Raw genomic sequence first — 27351 nt, 5'->3', positions numbered from 1 at the left:
TCGAACCAAACTGCTCCTGGACTCTGTGACCTTCTCTCCTGACAAGGTGGAGGAGTTTTTGTCAAACCTCGACTCTGATTCTGCAACTGGACCAGATGGCATCAGCCCACGGGTCCTAAAATCCTGCTCTGCCGCTCTATCTCACCCTCTCTCTGTTCTTTTCACCCTATCTTTTGCTCAAGGTCATCTGCCAGCATCCTGGAAATCAGCAAACATTACCGCTTTACACAAAAAAGGTGCAAAAACAGATCCTTGCAACTACAGACCAATCAGCCTGCTCCCAATTATCAGCAAAGTCATGGAATCCATCATTGCTTCGGATATGAAATCTTTCCTCTTCTCCAATGGCTTGATCTCTGATCATCAATTTGGTTTCAGACCAGGTCACTCTACTCTGGACATGCTGCTTCTGCTGTCTCAACAATGGATGGAGGTCCTCAATGCCAAACAGGAAATCAGAGCTGTCTCCCTTGACATATCACGTGCCTTCGATACGGTCTGGCACCCAGCTCTGCTCACCAAACTCTCCTCCTATGGTATCCATGGAAATCTCCATGCATGGCTTGCGGACTTCCTCTCTGGTCGTAGTCAACGTGTGGCCCTGAATGGATTTCTCTCATCTCCCCTTCCCGTTCAGGCTGGAGTTCCCCAAGGCAGTGTGCTGGGCCCTGTGGTTTTTCTGGTCTTTATCAATGATCTCTCCGACTCTCTGGAAAATCCTCTGTATCTCTTTGCTGATGACTCCACTCTCTGCCGCTCCATGCCTCTTCCCTCAGATCGGCAGTCTGCAGCCTCCTCACTCTCTGAAGACCTGGACAAAATCACAGACTGGTCAAACATGTGGAACATGTCTTTCAATCCTGACAAATCTCACACTCTTACTATGTCTCTCCGAAAAGATCGACTGGACAACCCTCCCATCTACTTTCTCAACAATCCTCTCCAAGAAGTTCTGTCGCTCAAGCTTTTGGGTCTCACCATCTGCCATGATCTTTCTTGGGAAAACCACATTTCCAAGCTGGCCTCCAAAGCCAGTCGCCGACTGGGCATCCTCCGTCGTGCGAAGTCCTTCCTAGGCACACCTGAGCTCCTCACCACATACAAGGCTTTCATCCGCAGCTCAATGGAATACTGTTCTCCCCTATGGGCTGGTGCTCCTGCCTCACACCTGGCTCGGCTTCACGCTGTTGAATCCAAAGCTTTCAGAATCATTGGAATCTCCCGCGATGAAGCTATCTCTGAGGGCCTTTCACTCACTCACCGCAGGCAGGTAGGTGGTCTTTCTGTCTTCTACCGACTCCTCTCCGGCCTTGCTCCCCCAGCTCTCTCTGTGCTCTGTCCCCCAAATATTCCTACAGGTCGCACAAGATCTGCCAGCCACCCTCTGATGGTTAAACTGCCGAAATCTCGGCTCTCTGCTCACCTTCACTCTTTCATTCCTCTTTTCTCCCGCCTCTGGAACAAACTCCCACACTCACTTCAATCACACTCCTCCCTCCAGGTCTTCAAAACAGCTGTTCACCACCATCTCTTATCTTCCCCCATCCAAAACCTTGATCTTTTCTACCCCCACTAATTCACCCCAGATCCACCTTGTTTGAAATTCCAACTTCTTTCCTGGAAGTCTTGGCAGTGTCCATATGTTTTATACCTCTCCCACCCCCCCCCCCTCTTCCCATGCCTCCCCCCCACCAAAGCCCTCTCCCTCCCACAGTTCTCTCGATGTCTCCATGTCTCTCGGTCCCTGCTCTCAAATGTTGTGTTTGTGTCCTTCCCCCTCTCTCCCCATCTTGTCTACCGCTCCCGATGTTATTTGTTTTGTGTGTCTGTTTGTCTTTCTGTGTGATTAATGTTCGCTCTTTCACAAGCCTCGATCTTGTATACAAAAAAAAATAATATATATATATATATATATATATATATATATATATATATATATATACACAAACACACGAGTATAGATACGTATACGAGTATATATATATATATATATATATATATATATATATATATATATATATATATATAGATAGATATATAGATATATATACTTGTATATACACACACATATGCGAATCTCACAGACATATTTGCATGTATTCATTAAAAATCAATACTCAGACTAGTTACTACTGCGAATTGGGGAAGCAATGTAAGTGTCTGGTTGTTGTGCATCAAAAAACCCAAGTTGGTAAATGAAGCATTTCGCAGTCACAGGCCTGTGTCGGACGCCCTCTGGTGGATAGTTTTTTGATTGTGTGCCCTCTGTACTCGAAAGAGAAGGAGTGAGGTGAGGAGACAGAAGGGAAATTAGGTGAGGCGAGAGAAGAGAAGGGAAGGTGCAGATGTGAGGAGAGTCAGGGAAGGGAAGAGGTGTGAATGGAGTCTGAATAGGGGAGTCAGGGAAAAGAGAAAGAAAGATAAAGAAAAATGTGGAATGCACTTCTCAGCTTCAGTTTGGATTCACCTCAAGGTGTGTCTATTAATCGAAACCATCGTGTGCAGGAAATTAATTTGGAAAACGCATGACATTTTTTATGTCCAGCGTCACGATAATTGAAGAAAACCTGCCCACTGCATGTCCTATTCAGCAAAGCAAAATTTCATCCATCGCAACTTGTTCATTTCTCCCGCTCAACCACAGCATTGCTAAGAAAAATAAAAATTCTCATTGCTTGCATCACTGGTTCAATCTCGCATTCCGTGGAATTGAACCCTTGCACATTAGATCGGTTGAGTATTTCTCGTCGCCGAGTGGAATATTGCATTTGACTTCACAAATCTTGCAAAAGCAACACCAATTTGTGAGCCTTTTGTACGCTAATACAATTATAAGATGTGAATTTTATCAGCAAAGCTCCGATTAATTGCACAGGAAGGGAAATTGCCTCTCCGGCTCAGGCCTGATGATGGATAATTTCAGTGTCTGAGAATCAATTTCGAGCCTTCGGGTATTTTCTATAAGAGACGTCTGCCATTAGAAGAGTATAACGTCATATTCTACCAGAGACCAGAATTATTCAGACACCCGGCAACAAGCCCAGACCGCCAAAGCAAAGGCACACTTTCTACAAATTAATTACGAATGACTTTGAAGTCTCATCAGGATATACCCCCGGAAGCTTTCACAAACTGCCATAGCGCTGTTTCATATCAGAATACAAGCAATATTGACCTGAGAACTCATTTCGCCCATCCCAATTTTCTTCTTTTAACCCTCGCCAGAGGAGAGGGTGTTGCATTTGAGTCCGTTTGTTTGTCTTTGTCTGTTTGTCCGCACAGAATAAATATGATTTTCTCTGCAACCGTTGGTCCGATTGACAGGAAATTTTCACCAGAAGTGCAACTCCACCTGTGGAATTTTCTTATGATAATTATGACGTCGTAGGTCACGTGGTTCGGCCGCCATCTTGGAAAATCGAAAAACGTTGCACCTCTATATCTCGGAAAGCACCGAATAGAAAAAATTGAGACATGGCTCATTGTAAAGAACTTTCCATGGGGAATAAAATATGTTGATGATGATGTCATAGGTGCCTCCATTATGACGTGACAATTCGACAAGTACAAAACTTCATCCTGTCAAGATGAAATTTCTTGAGCGCCATGTCGGCATAAACTGGTGGAGAAAAAAATAATAATGACGTCATCGGTCACGTGGTTCGGCCGCCATATTGGAAAAACCGAAAACATTTGCTCGTCTGTATCTCCGAAAGCGCTGAATAGAAAAAATTGATACATGGCTCATTGTAAAGAACTCTCCATGGGGAAGAAAATGTTAATGATGATGTCATAGGTGCCTCCATTTAGGCTAACCCCCGCTCTAGCGGGGAAAATGGCCTTAAAACGATCCGTTTCCGTTTCCGGTCCCTGGACCAAGGAAGCGTCTTGGACCTCTGCACGGCAGCAAAAGTTATAGTATTTTTTCCATTCGTGTCTTCGTCAATTTCTACTCGTTTTTTATTGTGCATGTGTTGCAGTGTGTTTTCCAGTTGGTGTTGATTTGCAATTCTTGCAAACTTTTGTATAATTTAATTGTTTTCTGTCCCACCGCGTGCACGGCCTGGTTTCTCTCGGCTTCCCTACCCCCATAGGTGTTCTGTGAATTTAAGTTCTTTCCTTTGCCGTATTGCTTATTTCTTCGATTTTCTCTTCTCCCCCTAACTTCCCCGAACACGACCACTTGTCTAACGTTTTAAATCACTTCAAAGTCTCTTCACGTCTCTTCTCGTCACGTCATGTCACGTCTCTTCAAAGCTGTCCATGCGCGCACGCTTTCGAAGTTAAGTAACTTTTCACAAATGTGTTTTTGTCGAAACTGTATCTTTCTTTCGGTGTGTGTACCTTTTGGTGTGTCTTTAATAGTATTCTTGGTGTTGGTTTTTCATACCTGTGTACAGAATCGTCGGTTAGTTCGTGTCGCGTATTCTGACGCCTCGTGTAGTACTAGTAGGCTACCGTGTCTGTAGCAGTACAGTGTGTCAGTGTAGTACTGACGTGAAGTACAGTGTGTCAGTGTAGTACTGACGCTATCGTGTCAGTGTAGTACTGACGCCTAGTGTAGTACTAGTAGGCTACCGTGTCTGACCTTGGCTTGAGGCTTTGTTTCTGTCTCAGCGATTCTTCGATTGCACTCGCAATTACTTTCGGTCTCTATTTTTCACATTCATGTTCGGTCTCAGCCTTTGTTTTCATCTGAACTCAAAAAAAATAAAAAATAAAAATATTCCCTTCTCTGTTCTTACCCGTTGTTCGTTCTTATTTGTTCGTTGGTTCTTCGACCACGTTGTTCGTGATCACATGTTCACGTCGTTAAAAAAATGTTTCAACTGTCCCCTGAAGAACTGTATTCTGTCATATACTATAACACCTTTTTCTTCTTCTTCTATAAAAGGATGCTCACCAAATCTATTCATTCCAAAAAAAAATTCCATCTCTTACAGTTACAGTGCCTCTTTCATCCATTCCCTAAACTCTCCTGCACTCCACCCCTCCTTCAGCGTCCTCAAACGTATTTTTGACTCGAAGGTCTCAAGAAACTCATTTTGCAATAAATGTTCGTTTCCCATTAATCGTACACTTTCTAAAATCCAATCTCACCCCTCCCCTCCAAATCTTCCCCATCACCCCTTCCCTCCAAAACTTCCCCATCACCCCTTCCCTCAAAAACTTCCCCATCACCCCTCCCCTTCAAAACTTGCCCATCACCCTCCCCTCCAAATCCACCCCCTTGCCCCTCTCCTCCAAATCTTCCCCATCACCCATCTCTTTCAAATATTCCCCCTTGCCCCTCCCCTCCAAATCTTCCCCATCACCCATCCCTTTCAAATCTTCCCCCTTGCCCCTCCCCTCCAAATCTTCCCCATCACCCATCCGTTTCAGATCTCCCCCCTTGCCCCTTCCCTCCTAAACTCCCCCCACACCCCTCCCCTCCGAGACCCTCCCTCACTCCTCCCCTCCTAGACTCCCCTCTCACCCCTCCTCCTCAAAGCGTCCTCCCCACTTCTTCCCCCTTCCAACTTTCACCTTCATCTCCCTCAACCTGCTGCCTCACTCTTCCCCCTCGTCAAATAACACCTCACTGCGCCTCACACAATCACCATCAAACCTTTTGTCCACCCCATTCTTCCCTTTCTCCAAGCTATTCTGAAATCTCTGACACACCTTCAACAGCTCTCCCTACCTCTTCCTCCTCTTCCACATCTTACCCTACCGCTCCCCCCCCCCCCCCTGTTCTGTATCCGATGCTCCCCCTTCCTCTTCTTTAACAGTATGGACCTCAAACATCCGGGGCCTTCGCTCAAACTTGACTGATCTCTCCATACAGGTTGCTTCTGATAAATCAGACGTGATCTGCTTAACAGAAACTTTCCTCCTTCATGATGTCTCTGATTCCTTGGTATCTCTCCCAGGTTACTCGCTCCTCCGGTATGATAGACCTGAGCCTCGTCCTGGAGGGGGGGTTGCTCTCTTTATAAAAAACTCTCTTTATAAAAAACTCTCTTCCTCACTCGCCCTGCACTGCCCTCTCTCCACCTCACCCCCAGGAATACCTTTGGCTACGGCTTCCCCTTCGCTCCCACCTTTTGTTCATATGTGTGTTGTACCGTCCACCAAACAGTGATGACTCCATCTACATCTCGCTGTCTGATAATATGGACCAACTTCTATCTACCCATACCAACTCTCTCTTCCTCATATGTGGTGATTTCAGTTGTCACCATGCCAGTTGGCTGGGTGTGGGTACCTCTCTCACCAGCCATGGCTCTTCAGCAAAGGACTTCTGTGACTCACTGGGACTGACACAATCTGTCAATTTCCCGACCCGGATCTCAGTCAACGGAGCATCTTCTCTTCTGGACTTGGTTATGACTAACTTCCCTGAAAATGTCTGCTGCTCTTCTTCTGCTCCAATCGGCTCATCTGATCATGTGCTTGTTAAAGTGGACATCTCTGACCATTCTCAGAGAGCCTCCTCAGCGTCGACGAGTCTGGCATTTCACTCAGGCCAACTGACACGGCCTTCAAGCAGCCATCAATCATCTGGACTGGTCTCCCATCTCTACCGCCTCTGACATCAACTCATCCTGGGAATTCTTCCAAAGTAATTTGCTCTCTCTCATGCACAGATTTATCCCATCTCGTCTTCAGTTGTCATACCCTTCCTCCCATCCATGGTACACGGAATCTTGTGGTGAAGCTATTGCCCAGAAACAACTTGCTTTCGTCTCCTGGAAAGCAAATCCAACGGAAGGAAATCTCATTTCCTTTCACAAAGCCCGAAACAAGTGTGTGTCCACCCTCAGGAGAGCCAGGAAACAATATCTCTCCGTTCTCAGGACAGAACTCTCTTATCTGTCTCCCTCTTCCAAATCCTGGTGGCGTCTGGTCAAATCTGTTTCTGGTGTTTGTTCCCCCTCCACCCCCCCCCCCCCCCTCACCTCAAACGGCCACACGGCTGAATCCGCACGTGAAAAAGCTGAATGCCTCAACTCTGTGTTTGCCTCTAAATCTTGTGTCCCAAACCCATCCCTCTCTGTACCCACCGTACCCAGTCGTACCCAGCTGCTCCTGGACTCTGTGTCCTTTCCTCCTGACAAGGTGGAAAAGTTTCTGTCAACCCTCGACTCTGATTCTGCAACTGGACCTGACGGCATCAGCCCACGGGTGCTAAATCTTGTTCTTCCGCTCTTTCACTCCCTCTCTTTGTTCTCTTCACCCTCTCTTTTGCTCAAGGTCATCTGCCATCTGCTTGGAAATCTGCCAACATCACCGCTTTGCTCAAAAAAGGTGCAAAAACAGATCCCAGCAACTACAGACCAATCAGCCTTCTCCCAATTATCAGCAAAGTCATGGAATCCATCATTGCTTCAGATATGAAATCTTTCCTCTTCTCCAATGGCTTGATCTCTGATCATCAATTTGGTTTCAGACCTGGTCACTCTACTCTGGACATGCTGCTTCTGCTTTCTCAACAATGGATGGAGGTCCTCAATGCCAAACAGGAAATTAGAGCTGTCTCCCTTGACATATCACGTGCCTTCGATACGGTCTGGCACCCCGCTCTGCTCACCAAACTCTCCTCTTTTGGTATCCATGGAAATCTCCACGCATGGCTGGCGGACGTCCTCTCTAGTCGTAGTCAACGTGTGGCCCTGAATGGGTTTCTCTCATCTCCTCTTCCTGTTCAGGCTGGAGTTCCCCAAGGCAGTGTTCTGGGCCCTGTGCTTTTTCTGGTCTTCATCAATGATCTCTCTGACTCTCTTGAAAATCCTCTCTATCTCTTTGCTGATGACTCTTCTCTCTGTCGCTCCATTCTTCATCCCTCAGATCGGCAGTCTGCAGCCTCCTCACTCTCTGCAGACCTGGACAAAATCACAGACTGGGCAAACAAGTGGAACATGTCTTTCAATCCTGACAAATCTCACACTCTTACGATGTCTCTCCGAAAAGACCGACTGGACAACCCTCCCATCCACTTTCTGAATAATCCTCTCCAAGAAGTTCTGTCACTCAAGCTTTTGGGTCTCACTATCTGCCATGATCTTTCCTGGGAAAACCACCTTTCAAATCTGGCCTCCAAAGCCAGTCGCCGACTGGGCATCCTCCGTCGTGCGAAGTCCTTCCTTGGCACACCTGAGCTCCTCACCACATACAAGGCTTTCATCCGCAGCTCAATGGAATACTGCTCTCCCCTCTGGGCTGGTGCTCCTGCCTCACACCTAGCTCGTCTTCACGCTGTTGAAACCAAAGCATTCAGAATCATTGGAATCTCCCGCGATGAAGCTAACTCCAAGGGCCTCTCACTCACTCACCGCAGGCAGGTTGGTGGTCTTTCCGTCTTCTACCGACTCCTCTCTGGCCTTGCCCCCCCAGCTCTCTCTGGGCTCTGTCCAGCAAATATTCCTACAGGTCGCACAAGATCTGCCTGCAACCCTCTTATGGTTAAACTGCCAAAATCAAGACTCTCTGCTCACCTTCACTCCTTCATTCCTCTTTTCTCCCGCCTCTGGAACAAACTCCCTCACTCTCTTCAATCCCACTCCACCCTCCAGGTCTTTAAAACAGCTGTTCACCACCATCTCTTATCTTCCCCCATCCAAAACCTTGATCTTTTCTATCCCCGCTAATTTCACCCCAATCCACTTTTTTGAAATACCAACTTCTGTCCTGGAAGTCCTTGGTGTCTTTGTGTTTTATACTTCTCCCACCCCCCCCCCCACCCCCCGTTCCCACGCCTCCTCCCCCCAAGCCCTCTCCCCCCCCCACACATCTCCCTGCTCTTAAATGTTGTGTGCTCTCAAGTGTTTGTGTGCTTCCCCTTCTCTTGTCTTCTGCTCCCTCTTTTTATATATTTTGTTTGTCTGGTTGATTTGTTTGTGAAGTAAATGTCAGCTCTTTCACGAGCCTCGATTCAGTATACAAAAAAAAGAAAGAAAAAAAAAAGAAAATTCATTCATTCATTCATTTTTCATTCATAGGTGCCTCCATTATGACATCATAATTCGACAAGTGCAAAACTTCATCTGATCAAGATGAAATTTCTTGAGCATAATCTTTGAATAATTTAGTTTAGAAAAAAAATGATGTTATCGGTCACGTGGTTTGGCCGCCATATTTGTTTTGACACAAAAGCCTTAAAAAACACTGAAAATACATCCTGGCAAGGGTTTGCAATCTCTGATTGCTCTTTTTCTTGTTTCATATGCAGCACATAGCGGCGGGCAGCATCATTTGCTTGGATGTGGCTGTGCTGCTGATACTGTGCCCCCTGTAGGTTAGAGCAGTCATAGTCATTTACTTCTTCTTTGATGGCCACAATTATTCCCATGTTCTTGTAGGTTTGGCATGGAGAAGCTTGCCCAAAGTCTTTTTGAATTCAGGAATTTGGAATTTGTTCATGGTGCCAGCGATGGCTCGCCTATTCTTCATGAACGACACTGGGATCTTTAACGTCCACTAACTAATGCCGGAAAAAGGGACGCCCAGTTTAATGTCCGTCTGAGGCACACACATTGATGAATTACCCTGACTGTGAGAAACCGGGATGACAGTTTATAGCTGGGTCGCGATTCAAACCCAGGCTAGACAGCTCAGCAGCGAATCCGCACACCTCTCTGCTATCCTGCAATCCCACTCATCCCAGTGCACGTGTAAAACAGTCTGGACTTGATTCTTCATGGAATAAGATCTAATTATAAACTGATGTTCTAGTCCCTCATGTGTGCATGTTATATCATATAGGACACAGTTTTTTTTCAGAGGGAACATTAAGGCGGCTGCCCCGTCCATCAGAAGTCAGTTGTCGATAGATGTGTGAAGTCCAAAAATGTATTTCTAAAGAGAGTTGATCATTGTGTGTCCGTTTCCTGGCCTAATTCCGACACCTTCAATTGAGATGGCCACCGAAAAATGGCATCTCCCACAGACAAGTGCCAGTGTAATGGCTTGAGTAACAGGTCAAGGGACGGACGAAACACATCCTCATACTTTGCTTGGTGTTAAATGCATGATGGCTTTGTTTGTTTGCCCACACATACAGAAGCCTGGAAGTTCCAAAAACAACAGACAAACAAGCCCTTTATGACCTCGTAATATCTTGTCTTTGCCCCCATTAACAGGGAAATTAACATTTTGCAACTCGAACATGAGATTTGTAGGCGTGCCGGCATTTTGTCCGCAACTCACGGCGTGTTAGGATCATCCACGGTGTCAGCCTCCGGTGTGATTCGTCAAAACCTGGATAATGATGTCAGAAACGCCACTGTGACTCGCTTGAGCAAGCACCTTGCGCTCCGGGGCATTTTGTAAAGCAGATGCTTGATGTAGGGTCGGATAGATAGCACATCGGCGGACGGAGCTTTCCCGTTGCTCTCGATGAAATGGTTCGCAGCACGCATGCAAGTCACCGCACCAAAGTGTTGACAGGTTGCGCGTTACAAAATGTTATGGAGATTTGCATTTGTATCCGGGCCTAGGACAAACGGAATCCAATTACTGATGGGCAAATGGCATGAATCAAAGTGGCGCGCAGTGACAGGTGATGTCTCGGCCGTGCGAATCTCTGTCCGAATCTCTACTTGTGTGTGTTCCGCAGGTGCACCGTCATCGCTCCTGGCACAACTCGTCAAACCGGGTAATGTCACATAGCGTATGCTGACACAATAACGCTGTACGGCCCCGAGGTCCGTGACAAAGTTAACTTGTAGAACATTTCGGGTCATTTTCATCGATGGCTTTTCTTTGTGTGCGGTGTCATGAGGGGGTGATGAGTAAGACCTTCGCTTGACACGTGATAAAAAGTCAATGACCGTCATCAACTACTTTGGCAGCTCTATACATCATCACGATGCAAAAAGGATTGGTCATCATCAGAGTCATAGTCGTACCTAGTGATAATATTTAACCCCTTTCCATGTTTTTCCACTCGTTTCCCTGACCCTTGCCAAGCTGGTCAGTATAGATGGTTTATGATCTTCAGTCTGCCCTGCCACGTCTACTGTGTGATTGCTTCTGTTGGCAGTAATTTGGAGACTGGTCCTTCCTGACTGCTCATACAGTGACTAACAAATTAGAGGAATCTTCCCTTCAAGGTTTTGGAGACTCTTCAGTATAACAATCCTTATGACTCGTGTTTAGTGCCATCAGGCATTTCGTCCATCCTGTCTTTGTCTTGTGTTTTTGTGAACATCCAGCAATAAGCGTAGACAGAAGAATGCTTTTCACCGTTGCCCTCAAAACATTCATTGCTTCCTCTTATGAGATACATCGGACTTCCTGCAGACTGTCGACGCCTTAGCCTTCGTAAATTCAACATCCTTCTGATCAGGTTTAGCCTATCTAGGACCTGAGATATATTGAAAATCACGTGATCTCCACTAATTACCTCCATGACTGAAGGTGGATGGAGGTTCTGTTTTCACCCATGTCTGTTTGTCTATCTGTGCACAGGATATCTCAAAAAATTATGGATGGATTCAGACGAAATTTCGGGGACAGGTTGGGGTTGCAAAAAGGGCTGGTGAAGATCCGGATCCGGATACTATAATTTTTTAAATAATTCTTCACCATCATTGAGATATGGGGTCATAAACGATATGCAGCATGATATCTCAAAAAATTTGTGGATGGATGCGGACGAAACTTGGTGGATGATTTCGGTAGGTGACAAAACAAGCCAATTCTATTTTGGAGGTCTGGATGCAGATCTGGCCCATCAGTGGGATGCAATATGTAAACTTGTCAGCCTGGCAGAGGTATGCGGTCTACCGAGTGCCGTTCTAGTTTGTTCCTCTTTTCACTTCCTCCACTCATTTGTTCCTTTTTCCGCTCCCCTGTGGAACCAACTTCCCCAGTCTGTTTGGTCCCATTCCTCCCTCTAGGGCTTCAAGACAGCTGTATACCACTGCCTCAGGCCTTCCCCCATCCATACTCATAATCCCTTCTACCTGAAATAACCCCAATCCCTCACTCCCTCTTTCCAGGTTATTGTGATTTGCCACTCTCCCTCACTTCTTTTCGTTTGTTTTATTCATTTTCTGTTTCATCCCCACCTTCCTCTTCTTCCTGTGTTTCATTCATCTTATGTGCAGCTTGTTCACTCTCATTTGTCCACGACCCCCCCACCCCCACATCCCCCATTGATCTCACTATCAGTCTCACTTCACCACCATCTCTTATCTTCCCCCATCCAAAACCTTGATCTTTTCTACCCTCGCTAATTCACCCCAGATCCACTTTTTTGAAATTACAACTTCTTTCCTGGAAGTCCTTGCAGTGTTCATATGTTTTATACCTCTTCCACCTCCCCCCAAGCCCTCCCCCTCCCACATTTCTGTCGATGTCCCTGCTCTCAAATGTTGTGTTTGTGTCCTTCCCCCTCTCTCCCCATCTTGTCGACCGCTCCCCTGATTTTGTGTTTTAAGTGTCGGTTTGTCTTTTTGAGTGATTATTGTTAGCTCTTTCACGAGCCTAGATCTTGTGTACGAAAAAAAAAAAAAACTCTGCCGTTGGTGTTTTTCCCCTTTCCATTTTTTTCCCTTCAATTCTGCTCTGGTTCTTTCATGAGCCTCGATCATGTATATAAATAAATCTCTCCAGTAAGATTACGTCTTTTGCATGTAACCAGTTTTTCAGAAACCTGGGCGCGCTGCATCAATTTTGTTTGTGTGATGTTCATGTGAAGGCCCCACCTTTGCTGCAATTTTCTCCATTCTAATCAGGGGTTCCTGTGCCTGGCGGAGTGTGTCAGAAAACAAAGCAATGTCGTCGTTGAGGTTCAAGGTCAGTTAGCCCTCGAGCTTGGTTTCATTAGCCTCCTCTCAGCGTTCCAGTGAAGCCCAATATTCTGCTGTCTTCACCTATCGTGGTCCTCATTACATAGTCAAGGAGTGCAAGGAACAAGAAAGGCATTCGTGTTTATCCTTGGAGAACTCCTTCAAGGTTCTCAAAAGGATCTGCTGTATATCTGTATCTGTTGATTAAAACCATTGCGGAAGTGTTATCATACATTATTGCTATATCCTGGGCGATGGATTCGGGTGCCCCCTCATCCGCCTTCCACCCACAAGGTCAGTTGTGGGTTTGGTTTTGGGGGTGTGGGCATCAGAAACTATCGATTCTGGGGAGTAATTGTTACTTCCAAGTTAGGCTTGGAGCCCAAGGTGCATGCATATCCATGATGTGAGATTTTATTTCAATTGAAAGAGGATATTCTGGTGCTTATTGAAAGGCTTCACAAGATTATTATCTCCGCCACCAAAGGTGGATGGAGGTTATGTTTTCACCCCTGTCTATCCGTTTGTCTGTCCATTTGTGAACAAGATATCTCAAAAAGTTGTGGACGGATTCGGACGAAATTTGGCAGAGATGTAGCATATGTGACGAGGTCGAAATGATTAGATTTTAGTGAAGATCCAGATTCGGATTCAGCTACTAGAATTTTAAAGTGATTCTTCAACATTGGGAGATTGGGCCAAAAACGATACATAGCAGGATATCTCAAAAAGTTGTGGACGGATTTGGACGAACCTTGGTGGACCGGTTGGGTGTCTGACAAGGACGATTCGTTTCAATGTTGGTGAAGATCCGGATCCAGATCCAACTAGTATAATTCTTTAAGTGATTCTTCACCATTGAGTGATATGGCCAACTAGGCGGAGGTATGCTCTCTACTGAGTGCCGTTTTAGTTTCTTCTGGTGTCACATCTGATTCAAAGCCAATATAATATGTGTATTTGTGCATTGTCTGAAGCACTTGTAGGCCAGAGTCACAGTATCCTTCTGGCCCCGTCCTCCATACGATTTACGTACAAGCTCCTATGTGAGCATTAGATCAATGCAAATCTTTTTGATATCTTTATTTTACATTTTAACTATTTTTCTGCGATGTTACTAAATGTGCACCCCATTTCTGGGTACTCAGAAAAAACTGTCAAGTTACACATTTAAACAATCGAAGTCGACCTCCAAGCTTTAGCAGGAAGTATAGAAGGGCCTTTTCGGAGGTGCTGGTAGGGCTCCGTGGACGGGATCCCACCTACACACGGGTTCCATCAGAAGGTCCTGGGGCCACGGTCTGGACATGATCCCAACTGCCCCCGGGGCACTCGGACAGCTCCAGGGGCCTTATCCCCATGGCCGGATTCAGTTTAACACAGATGCTCAAATAGAAACTTTTATAACATATCTACTCTTATTTATTGGCTTGACCATTGGGTGAAACAATTTTTGATGAAGTTTGTTATTTCTTCCTTTCTTGTTTTCTTGACACTTTAAAAGCAACAACAACAAAAAATGCATTTCACAAAATGATTGTGAATTTAAGGTTTTGCAAATTCATTTATCATTTTCCATTTATTTTATATTCTAAGTATAATTTTGACTACAACTAACAACCCTTTTTGGGGTCTCTCTTTTGTAACAACCCTATTACTAAAAACTGCTGTATGAAACTTTTGCAAATCCATGTGACCATTTAAAACTTTTTGACCTGTGATCCATGACACTGGCCGCTATCAATTGTTTTTTTTTTCCAATTGTACATCACCATTCGGGTCGAGTTGTTTTCCACAATTCAGCAAATCTTCTTCTTCTTCTTCTTGTAGCCTCTTTACGATTGACCAAACTTTTTCATAACATGCCCTCAAGCTTTGTAACTTTGTCGCTATTGATATTTATTCAGCCCCTACTCCCACTGCCATTTAAGACCATCTATTTTTGAACAAACTTTTGGTAATGCACTAATTTCCTTTGATTAATGACTCAAATTCTTTCCTACTCATCGATCCGACTCATTTTTTTCTACTCAAGTCAATTATATCATATCTCCCTCAAGTTTCACTTATTATCTCAAATTCCTAAAATATTCCTGGTTTTCCCTTTTTATTTATTTATTTATTAATTTCTCTCTTTTATACCTTTGATTTTGTTCAATACCTTGTGATGGCGACACATTCAATTAATTATTTAATAAATATCTGAGTTGATTTGAGTTTCTTGACCCCACTTTGTGGTACAGCAGCTGGTTGAACTCTTGGCATGTGGGGTGGCAGTGGTGGAGAGGGAGTGGGGGCACGTGCCCAGTTATTTTAATGATACGAGTTCCGTAAAGTAATGGAGATATTGCCACATGCTGAAGGTGCATTTGGGAGTGTAATACAAGTCTGCCATGATCTTGTTTCCCAAGATGTCATACATAGGCCTATGCTTGGGATGTTTCAGGAAATGTAAATGCTGTTGTTCCCATTCCTCCTACAGTACTCCTACCCAACCCCACGGTCAATCTAAGTTGATAAATCGATGGAATGAATCAATGTGGTGTGTATAGGGCACACACATGATGGCCCAAATGGCCTCCTCTTGTGTCCGAGTTCCTTACATATCCCTGAAGAAGTTGTTAAGACTTTGGCAGTGAGTTAAGAAAAGAAAAAAAGTTTGCATTGTCAATAATGGAACTGATATCGAGTACAGGCTCTCGAATCGATTGAGATTTCTTGTGGGTTAAATATACTGTGTTCCTGTAATTAGCTCCGATATTGGCAGATGCATCTGTCATAGCATCGCTTGGCAGTAAAATAATGCAGTTAGTAATATGTACTCATTTGGGAACCAATAATGTGACCTTTTTTCTGCTGTCAGCGAGTCCATCACCTACCCCGTGTTGGGTCTAAATATACCGAAGTAATGATCATCTAACCATCTGACTAAGATTGACCTTTATCTCCATTTGGCATGGTCTCTGTCCGAACAACACAGACAGCACAGCACAAAATCCACTGAAAGATCTTTTCAACATAGCCCTCCAATACTGAACTGATATTCCAAAACAAGAAATTGCATGCATTATTTATTCTGGGGAATAAGCCTTTCTTTGTTTAAAACAAAAAGGCATTTCAAATGAATTTTTGCACTATTGCTGAATGAAGCAAAATGTCACTTTCTGTTTTGATAGTGACTTGGTGAGGATTAAACCATCTGCTCAATGAGACAGGTGAGGAATCAACCTCGGAAGCCCCATTGATTGAGTATGCCTCTCAATCGTACTGGTTTGGCCTCATTAAGGACCCCCTTAATTTGCCCCCCTCGCTTTGCAACTCAATTGTATCAGCTTGAACAGCAGATAAGCCAGCCGACAGGATAAAATCAAAAGTTCGTGCAACCTTCATTTTATGGTTATATTATAAAAGTCAGCCGGGCAGCACTGCTGATTAATGACCATAGCGTCCCAAACTGATCAAGATGGTACTGGCTCTGCCAGGTGATGCTAGAAATGGTAGTGGTTCAGAAGCGATGTCAGGCTAGGTAGTTTGAAGGTCAGGCTAGGTAGGCTAGGTAGTGTGGGATCAGTGGAGGGGAGAGGGTTCGAGGTGGTGGAGATGATGCAGAGAAAGAGGTTGGAAGTGTTGAGAGTGCAGGAGACCAGATGGAGAGGAAAGGAGGTTGGTAGGAGGATACAAGCTGCTGCACACAAGTGAAGATGGAAGGAGTAATGGATGGATGGGACAATTTATCATTTGTACTGAACTTCAAACTGTTAAAACATTCGCTGGACATGTGGTTTGGTGTAACACATACTGTTACGGATTCGTCACTTCCGCTGTTGTGGTTTTCACCCACTTGACATGTTTCTGATATCATGTATTATTATTATTCTCAAACGGTTTAGTATTCAGGAACAGCTATCTAAAGTTTAAAAGGTTAACGTAAAATTATACAGGAAACCGACCCGGAAGAAAAAGGCGGGAAAGAAGAAGAAGGCATGAGGAGTGAAACGACGCGTTCTGGAAAAGCTCCGCACCTAGCGTGGTCGAGCGTACATGGCGAGTGAACTTTGAGTCCTTGTAAGGAATCTCGTGCGATCGGTGTTATCGCTGGAGTTGTGGAAAAGCCTGCGAAGCCAGGTACAGGCGTGAGGTTCCGGAGAATCTTCACCTCGATGCCGCGGCTTGAGTGAGAGCCGTCCGCCATTTCGCCCCGCGCGCTACCTTCATCGGAAAAGGTTTTTTGTCGCGCTGGCTGGGCTTATCCTCCGGTGGTTTGCCGGGGACGGCTGTGCAATAAAGCGGCGTTTGAAGATTGCACTGCGGTTCGCTGATTGAACGGTGCATGTGCACGTCTGGATCGTGTCTTTGGGAGTTCCCTTACCACTGCCCGTTTGCTGGTGGTGTGGATCACGTGACAGTCCACGCCTTGCCTACACCTCCTTACTTGCCATCGCCCTGTCGCCTCATCTCCGTTGAGTTATAGAGACATTGAGGGGTTTTTGTTCCAGTCACCGGGAACGCAGTGAGTTATGTGACTTAGTGTTGGTACCAACCTAAGATATATTGATTGTCTAGATTTGCCATCATTATTGGTAATATTATTATTGTGTGGTTTTTAATATATTATTGGTTTGTTATACCCATTGGTGTGGTTTCCTTATTGATTCTGACACGGAGTAGTATATATTTTTCTGCCGTGATTCCTCCCGGGGTTCGGAGGTATACCGAGACCAGGAGGTCGTGGAGGAACACGTAACAATACATGAACATGGGTATGTACCGTATTTTTTTTGGCCTACAGGTCAATACTTTTTTCCTGAAAGTTTGGGCCTCGACTTTCATTTAGAATCGATTTATCTATGGTTTAAGACATTTAATTGCATAAATACATAAAAATTGCAGTTATATTTTCTGAAATAGATTGTATAATTGTTAATTTAAAACACACTCCAGCAAATTTCCACTTAACGTCATGGATGCGTTCCTAGAAAGTGCAATGTTAAGCAAAACGACATTAAGTAGACAAGATATTCCCACAGTTATTGTGTTATAATGGTAGGATGTGTTCCCAGGGCAAATCTTTGATCACCCTGACATAACTTTAACCTCACTTAACTACATATTAGAAAGAAACATGAAACAAGTCAATACAGAGCACAAATTAAACAAGAAGAAAAAGACGTAAAATGTCATAGCCCCATGGTTTTAGTAATTTTGCTGTACAGATTTAAGGCCATCAGTCGGCCATCTTTGGTCGGATTACAAAACAAAATCTTCTGCATATGTATCATCTCATGTATTGTCTTTGTGCCAAGTTTGAACAAAATTGGTCCGTGCATGTCGAGAAATGGTTGGGGAAACGTTTAAATAACAAAATGGCCGCCAGTCAACCATATTGGATCTGATCTCGGAAAAAAAATAGCATGCATATGTAACCCATCATTCATTTTCTGTGTGCCAAGTTTGAACCAGATCGGTAAATGCATGTCCAATAAATAGTTGAGGACGTGGTCAATATCAGGTTTTTTACAACTAAAATGGCCGCCAGTGTACAAGTCGGTCATCTTTGATCAGATTGCAAAATAAAGTGAGGTGCATGTGTATTCCATCATGTACTGTGCTTTTGCCAAGTTTGAACAAAATCGGACCATGCATGTTTAAGAAATAGTTGGGGACACGTTTAATAACAAAATGGCCACCAGTCGTCCATCTTGGATCTGATCTCGAAAAGAAATGACAGGCTTATGTAAGCCATCATTCATTATCTGTCTGCAAAGTTTGAATAAGATCGGTAAATGCTTGTCCGAGAAATGTTTGAGGACGTGTTCAACATCTGGTTTTTTTTGACAACCAAAATGGCCGCCAGTCCTCCATCTTTGATCACATAGCGAAACAAAATGATGTGCATATGTATACCATTATATATTGTATTTGTGCCAAGTATGAACAAATGGGTCCATACATCTCCGAGATATGGTTACAGATGCTCGCACACACAGACGGACGGGTGAGACCCAATCCATAAGCCCCCGTTTTGGACTAAGTCCAACAGGGGCTAATAAACAAGTGGACAATTAAATGAACAGTTATGGTACTTACCAAGTATGGTATACTTATGGGGGTACTTACCAAAATGTAGTTCCAGTATTGCTTGGCGGGACGGGAGAGGTGCGGATGTGAACTGGAGGGGTTACACGGAGGGAGATCAGGCCTTCGGGTCTCGGGTGGACTGCTCAACCAATTTGTGGGCTGGGAAGGAAAAGGGGAGGTCAGCCCGGAGTGATACAGCATTCCCGTCGCCCGGATCGAGATTCTGGGTGAGTCTTGTGGCGAATCTGGAATCGAGAAATCTCTGATCGAGCTATCGAACAGACTGTGCAGCAAATCCAGATCAGAGAAGTCGTCACCGAGGTGTCGCACGATGGTGTAATCAGAGCACCAGGGAAATACAAATATATCAACGAAGACGAATCTTGTGTTGAGAAAATAAAGAAGGTATCCTGCTCTGCTGCTCTATCTCACCCTCTCTCTGTTCTCTTCACCCTCTCTTTTGCTCAAGGTCAACTGCCATCTGCTTGGAAATCAGCCAACATCACCGCTTTGCACAAAAAAGGTGCAAAAACAGATCCTAGCAACTACAGACCAATCAGCCTTCTCCCAATTATCAGCAAAGTCATGGAATCCATCATTGCTTCTGATATGAAATCTTTCCTCTTCTCCAATGGCTTGATCTCTGATCATCAATTTGGTTTCAGACCAGGTCACTCTACTCTGGACATGCTGCTTCTGCTGTCTCAACAATGGATGGAGGTCCTCAATGCCAAACAGGAAATTAGAGCTGTCTCCCACGACATATCACGTGCCTTCGACACGGTCTGGCACCCCGCTCTGCTCACCAAACTCTCCTCCTTTGGTATCCATGGAAATCTCCACGCATGGCTGGCGGACTTCCTCACTAGTCGTCGTCAACGTGTGGCCCTGAATGGGTTTCTCTCATCTCCTCTTCCTGTTCAGGCTGGAGTTCCCCAAGGCAGTGTTCTGGGCCCCGTGCTTTTTCTGGTCTTCATCAATGATCTCTCTGACTCTCTCGAAAATCCTCTCTATCTCTTTGCTGATGACTCCACTCTCTGCCGCTCCATTCCTCTTCCCTCAGATCGGCAGTCTGCTGCCTCCTCACTCTCTGAAGACCTGGACAAAATCACAGACTGGTCAAACAAGTGGAACATGTCTTTCAATCCTGACAAATCTCACACTCTTACTATGTCTCTCCGAAAAGATCGACTGGACAACCCTCCCATCTACTTTCTCAACAATCCTCTCCAAGAAGTTCTGTCGCTCAAGATTTTGGGTCTCACTATCTGCCATGATCTTTCTTGGGAAAACCACATTTCCAAGCTGGCCTCCAAAGCCAGTCGCCGACTGGGCATCCTCCGTCGTGCGAAGTCCTTCCTCGGCACACCTGAGCTCCTCACCACATACAAGGCTTTCATCCGCAGCTCAATGGAATACTGTTCTCCCCTATGGGCCGGTGCTCCTGCCTCACACCTAGCTCGGCTTCACGCTGTTGAAACCAAAGCTTTCAGAATTATTGGAATCTCCCGCGATGAAGCTATCTCTGAGGGCCTTTCACTCACTCACCGCAGGCAGGTAGGTGGTCTTTCTGTCTTCTACCGACTCCTCTCCGGCCTTGCACCCCCAGCTCTCTCTGTGCTCTGTCCCCCAAATATTCCTACAGGTCGCACAAGATCTGCCAGCAACCCTCTGATGGTTAAACTGCCGAAATCTCGGCTCTCCGCTCACCTTCACTCTTTCATTCCTCTTTTCTCCCGCCTCTGGAACAAACTCCCTCACTCCCTTCAATCCCACTCCTCCCTCCAGGTCTTTAAAACAGCTGTTCACCACCATCTCTTATCTTCCCCCATCCAAAACCTTGATCTTTTCTACCCCCGCTAATTCACCCCAGATCCACCTTGTTTGAAATTCCAACTTCTTTCCTGGAAGTCCTGGCAGTGTCCATATGTTTTATACCTCTCCCACTGCCCCCTTCCCACGCCCCCCCCCCCCAAAGCCCTCGCCCTCTCTCAGATCTCTCGATGTCTCCATGTCTCTCGGTCCCTGTTCTCAAATGTTGTGTTTGTGTCCTTCCCCCTCTCTCCCCATCTTGTCTACCGCTCCCTATGTTATATGTTTTATGTGTCGGTTTGTCTTTCTGTGTGATTAATGTTCGCTCTTTCACGAGCCTCGATATTGTATACAAAAAAAAAAAAAAAAAAAAAAAAAAAAAAGGTAAATTGCAGCTGCAAAGCTATGTGGACAAACATTGAGTGCTTGTATTACAATGTGTCAGGTGTTCATTATTAAGTGGTGAAGCCGCTTCAATATTTGGCTATGTCCGCCCGTCCGTCAAAAATAAAGAAGAAGAACATTTCTAACCCACCATGTTTAATTCTAAAGGGTTATGAAGGGTAATTCTAATGGGTTCTAAAGGGTACTCCATCAAGCTGTGGATGATAGCCTTGTAGGTAGATATGAGCTCAGGTGTGCCAAGAGAAGACTTTGCATGACCGAGGATGCCCAGTCGGCATCTGGCTTTGGAGGCCAACTTTAGACCCATGAGACAACTTCGACCCATTTGGACCATTCAGAACGTTAGACTCTTTAGACCTTTTAAGAATCTTTAAGATTCTTTAATACGTTTCACACCATTTAGACACCTCTAAGAATGTACATCCTCTACACCCCTTTGACCCTTCTAGGCCTTCTGATGCCTTGAGACACTTTAAACACATTTTGACCTTTTAAACCCCAATAGACCCCTTCACACCCTGTAGACCCCTTAGATATGCAGACCCTTTAGACCCCTTGACACCTTTTAGAGGCATTTACACCCCTTTAGATATTTTAGACCCCTTAAGACCTTTATACCCTTTGGGCTGCTTTGACCCTTTTCAACCACTTAGACCCTTTCAAACCCTTCGACCCTTTTAAACTATCAGACCCTTTCGACCACATAGATAATTTCGACCTCTTAAGACTCTGTAGACTCTTTACATCTTTATATCCCTTTAGACCCTATAAAACCATTTAGACCCGAACCTTTTATACCCATAATGACTATTGGAACATACCCTTTAGACCCTTAAGATATTTGAAGATCCTTTGGACCCTTTCACTGTTTAGACCTTTTAACTCTTTCAGACCAATTTGACACTTTAGACCATTGGACCCCTTAATAACTTTTTTACCCTTTAATCCCATTGGATCCCATTAGACCCTAACTACTATGAGAACACACCTTTTAGACCCTCATAACCCTAAATATCCTCATTGATCATTTGGACTCCTTCGGCCACTTAGACTCTTTGGACCTTTACACCCTTTAGACACCTTAGACCTGTAGACCTTGAGACCCATTACACCCCTTTAAAAACACTCCACATAAACATGAAAAGTCTTTTGCAATATACAGACTATACGTAATCAGGAAGAATTCCCATGTTCTAAACGCACGCCATGTTAAGGTGTATAGAGCAGCTTAATAGGTCCCTCCACGGCATGCCCATTCTCATTTTTAAATAAATCACAAAAATAATGATAGCATTGTAACAAAGCATATATTAATTAATACTAATAATATTAACAGCAATGATAATAGGAGCATCATATGGCTAAGAGCATGGCATCACCAGCAAAAGTATCAATAACAATAGTAGCTGGCGAAGCCAGTGTTGTGAATGAATGCGTATTTATATGTTGAAAAGCCAGATTTTGCTGGATCCTTTGAGAATTTCGAAGCTTTGACGCACCGAATCGCTCCATGGAGGCCGCAATCTTGCGGATGCGGAAGTATGCATAAAAAATTGCGAAAAAGTTCAATAAGAGTTTCTTTCACCCGTCTTTGTTTGATTCACCATCTTATGCACCTCTAATTTGTAATTAAAATACTTTAAGACCAACCTCGTTCCCGGGCCCGCACGGGCCCTGGTTATCTTCAACGAAAATCTTCACCAAACACCGGAACCAATGAGATTCGAGCATTTGAAAAAATATTTCAAAAAAGCTTATAAAATTTCTTGAAATAGGCCCTGAGCTAGCACATCGTATAGTTACCTCCTTAAGCTTCTTGTGACATTTATTGTATGTAGGTATTGGGGAGGACTGTCTGCTCTTCTCTTTTACCAAGTCTTACCAGGTACGGTACCTACTACACCTACCTACTACCAACTACCTAACCTACTGATGCCATAGTAATGGGTGAAATAGTGGCAAGAGGCTTTGGCTTCACCGGCTCATTGCGGCTTTGCAGTAGGGTCATATTAGCATCAATAATAGTAATAGTAGCATCACTAACCCGAAGTACCATCATTGGTCGAATGGCTGACCAACAGCCCAACGAGTAATGATAAAATAACACCTTGGTGATGTCCCTGTGTATGCTCCACTGATCCCCTCCCCACTCTTCCTCTCCCCTTCCCCTATACCCCCCCCCCCCCCCCACTCCCCTTTACGCCTCACTCATCCACAGCCTCCAACCAGTCGTGTAATTAATTAAATAAACGGATTGGTTTAATGTCTGAGATTTGGATAAAGCACAGGCATGATGGGCCAAGTAGCCTCCTCCTGTGTCCACAAGGTCCTTGTATTCATCAATTATTTCCAAGATGGTTGAATGGTGTGTACATCAAAAAAGGAAAACCCAACTATCGTCGTTTACCTCTGGACTTATTTCCAGAAAAAGATAAGCAATTTGCAATTGCCTTCACTATTACAAGAAAGATAAGCTTTCTGTTCTGAAAAATAAAACCCAACCCGAACCCTAACCCTAGACCTAACCCTAACCCTAACCCTAACCCTAACCCTAACCCTAACCCTAACCCTTACAACAAAATCTGAATGGATTCTAAGTTTCCTCGTGCTTATTGTCATGTGCGGTGATTTTTTCCTACGTTGAATACACACACACGTGGTTCAATGTCTGATCCACTTAAAACCTACAAAGTTTAATGTGCGGCGCGACTACTTTCGAGATAGCACGGGTTCCGTCCCCCTTCGGCCGCCTTGCTCTGGTGCTTGCGTGCCGTGACGGATTTATTTGTAAAAGCTGCCCCACGGCTCGCGCCCCGCATCTCGGCACATCTGTTAAGCCGTCGGCGCCATGTCTGCACCTATCTCGGGATTGAGATGAAATTTCCCGGGCAGGCTTAGTGGCTGAAAAGCGAAAAGCATTTCACAGCGGCCACGCTTCGCCGGACCTCTCCGTCGCAACGCGGTGCGCGCTTGATCTCATTGCACATGTATTAGGGTCTTAAATCGGCTCCATGCCACAGTTTCTCACCTGTCAGCCGCTCAGCCCCTTGTCTCTGCTGAAAAACCAGGTATCGGAGCCCAGGCCCGGATTTAATAAATTGAAACTGCTAAAATGAAAAGGGGGTTTAACACTGGCGATCTCGAACCGCCGCTGTAAACGGGCAGTCACCGGAACATGTCCTCGACAAAAGGCGACTCAGGATGCCAAAGAAAGGTAGTATAAGATGTTTTTTTTAAAGGGGAATCATGAGGATGTACAAAGAAGGGGATGGATCACCAACTTAAATTGAGCGAATTGGGAGGAGGATGGGGTTGAATTAAAGAGCAATGGTAGGATGACGATGTCCACCCTGATAAATCCTTGGGTTCTAATGGTATTGATAATGATCTCTGCTCCTTTTTCTGTCAGCACCACTGACTTGAATGCAATGGTGTCCATTTTGAAATCTTTTACAGGCTCGTCTGACTTGCATGCTCCCAAAGGGGATCATGCCAGCAGAGAAGAATGCCTTGCGTGGTTACACTCACCGTGTCGTGCCCGTGTGGAAAGGAAGCCGTTTAGTTTGTGGACGCATCCCCAATCCCATTGCTTTTATCAGAAAAAGGGGGAATGCCTTTCTCAGATTGGTTCGGACAGTTTATTTGACACCGAGTTGGGATCCCATGTGAACAGAGACAGCCAATTGGATTAAAAAAGAACCACCGCAGCGGGATGCGTTTTATCTGACGATATTGCACTTGGCATTACAGCGTCGTCCTGGCCTTCCCATTCCACCAATATTGTTGCTCCAAGATGTTGTTGCGGGGGTTTTTATGAGCCTCCCTAGTTCAAGATGTCTAAATGCATTTATATGAAGCTTTATATTCAGGCATTACCTTCGGACAGAATGAACAATTAGCTCAACCCTTACACCGAGTTCCTTGTAGAATGACAATGGTGGGATATTTATTGCCCTCATACAACACATTATAGAGCTCGCCGAGACATCCCGCACGAAGTCGGATTGTGCTCCCAAAAACAATAATGGAACATTCCGGGGGTGCAGGAAAATAATATGAGTGCCCTCAGAAGGAACTTCAATGCAGGAGGAAGCCATTGGGCCCATCAAAGCCTGTACTATGGTTGTCCATGCTCTATCCTCTTAAAATGCGGAGCATCAAGCAAGGAAGCAGCACTTACCATTTTTAATGTCTTTGGTATAACCCGGCCAAGGTTTGATTCGAACCGCCAATCTCTCAGTCTCTGGGCGAACGCTCCAACCATCACACTAACCGAGCTTGTGTCCGCCAAGGAGCAAAGGTGCAAGTGATTCCTAGACTGTCAGATCGATAGCCATTCTGGGTTAACGTGTTGGAATCTGTGTTGCAGGTTACCTGGACAGTGCAAGCATCTGGGGCTGCCTTTACCGGAATATTTTCATAACTGGGTCAATATCAAAAAGGTATGTTGGTTGACTGGGTGAATGCTAACCAACGTGAGGAAATGCTTGTGTGACCCAGTGAAAATGTACAATTTGGTTGTATATCCCATCGGTCATGTCTGCAAAGATTTATGCGTACCATAATGAGGGTAGCCGAGGAGCTCAACGAGATTACAGTTGTTCTGGATTCCTTCTCTTTGTTACCATGACATTCTTTTCTTTGTTACTCTATTTTAGCTGTGGCAGGGGTGTTTGTTTTTTACCTACTTTTTGCTCATTTATGATTTAATTATTTTTACATAACAGTTGCATGAGGTTGAAAAGCCCAAACAAGCGTTCATACCATTTTTCTAGTTTCATTTTTCTCGTTGCTAGTTTCACCCTGATCCTTTCGACTTGTTTTAATTTGTTCAGAGCGATCGACAGCTCAAGTATTTTATTACAGCTCGTTTTTGTTTACTGCTTGTGAAGGAGCTGGACGTCTTTTTGGGAAAGCGGATCACGAACCAACAGAGGAAAAAGGGTAAATGAGTAAACTATAAGGGCACTCGGTAGAGAGCATACCTCCGCCAGGCTGAACAGTTTATGTTTTGTATCCCACTGATAATCCGGATCTAGATTCGGACCTGAACCAAAGTCTAATTGGCTTGTTCTCGTCACCTACCCAACTCGTCCACCAAGTTTAGTCATAACTCGTCCATAACTTTTTTAAATATCATGCTACATATCGCTTTTCGCCCGATCTCTCAATGGTGAAGAATCACTTAAGAATTAAATAACTCTCTTATCCGAATCCATATTCAGATCTTTACAAAAATCGAACCGATTCGTTCTTGTCACACACACAACCTCTCCACCAAGTTTCGTCCAAATCCGTCCACAACATTTAGATATCGTGCGATGTATCAGTTTTAGCCCTATCTTCCAATGGTGAAGAATCACTTAAAAATTAAATAATTCTCGTATCCGAATCCATATTCAAATTCAGATTTTTACCAAAATCGAATCGATTAGTCCTCGTCACACATCCAACCACTTCACCAAGTTTTGTCCAAATCCGTCCATAAATTTTTGAGATAGCCTGCTATATACAGCCCTGGTGTTGGGCTAGCGGCTAGGGTGCCGGCTTAGGATCCTAGGATCCTGGGTTCGAATCCCGGTCGATCGCTGAATTAACGCCAGGGGGGTTGACTCAGCCTGTCATCCTTCCGAGGTCGGCTAATTGAGTACCAGTTCACTGGTAATTCCCTGTTTGTCGTTAAAGGCGGCAAAAAGGGTTGGCGTCAGGAAGGGCATCCGGCCGTAAAACATTGCTTCAAAAAGGGGACCGAAAAACAACAACAACCACGGTACCCGAAAAAGGCCAACCCCTGCTTTGCGGGGAAAAATGGCCTCTAAAGGTGGTTATTATATTTATTTATATATACAGACTTGGCATTTAATATGGAATATTTTTTTTTCTTGACTTGGGTTTACTTTCTGAACTCAGTATATCAATCTGGTGAGTTTCTTTCACCCTTCGGTGATGTCTTTGTTGAAAGAACCATGTCACTGATTGTCTTTCGCAGCAAGAAGTCAATAACAGGATTATATCACAGGTGGCGTGACAAAATGTAAGGACAGGTACATTTGACGATTGGCTTCACAATCGGGTATATAAGGGTTGTTGCATTCTGTATTAGTGGAAAACAACTGCTGCACGTCTACAAAAGTTATTGCCGCTTCCTCTGGAGATGGTCCGTCAACTTGACAATGCTGTTTGTCATGGAGTGGTGGCTTTACGAAATTCTGGCATGAAACAGCGTGCTATTGCTCGGCAGTATGGCATCACTCAAGGTCAGGTGTCAAAGATCCTGAAA

At 44.7% G+C, this 27351-nt stretch overlaps 1 protein-coding gene across 9 annotated transcripts in view; it reads left to right on the top strand.

Annotated features, from left to right (window-relative positions):
- LOC137425176 (ERI1 exoribonuclease 3) overlaps positions 1-27351 on the top strand; it is a 317378-nt gene that overhangs the window by 127969 nt on the left and 162058 nt on the right. For all 9 annotated transcript variants that reach the window (XM_078773403.1, XM_078773392.1, XM_078773408.1 and 6 more), the window contains exon 6: positions 25441-25513. In XM_078773403.1, coding sequence (XP_078629529.1) covers positions 25441-25513 — 73 coding nt within the window. The remainder of the gene's footprint in view (positions 1-25440; positions 25514-27351) is intronic.

This window comes from Myxine glutinosa, chromosome 1 (genome assembly GCF_964187855.1).
Source record: "Myxine glutinosa chromosome 1, kmMyxGlut1.1, whole genome shotgun sequence".
In the NCBI taxonomy this organism is placed as follows: domain Eukaryota; kingdom Metazoa; phylum Chordata; class Myxini; order Myxiniformes; family Myxinidae; genus Myxine; species Myxine glutinosa.
Note: the sequence above shows the minus strand (reverse complement) of the source record. Positions and strands in the feature narration are given on the sequence as shown.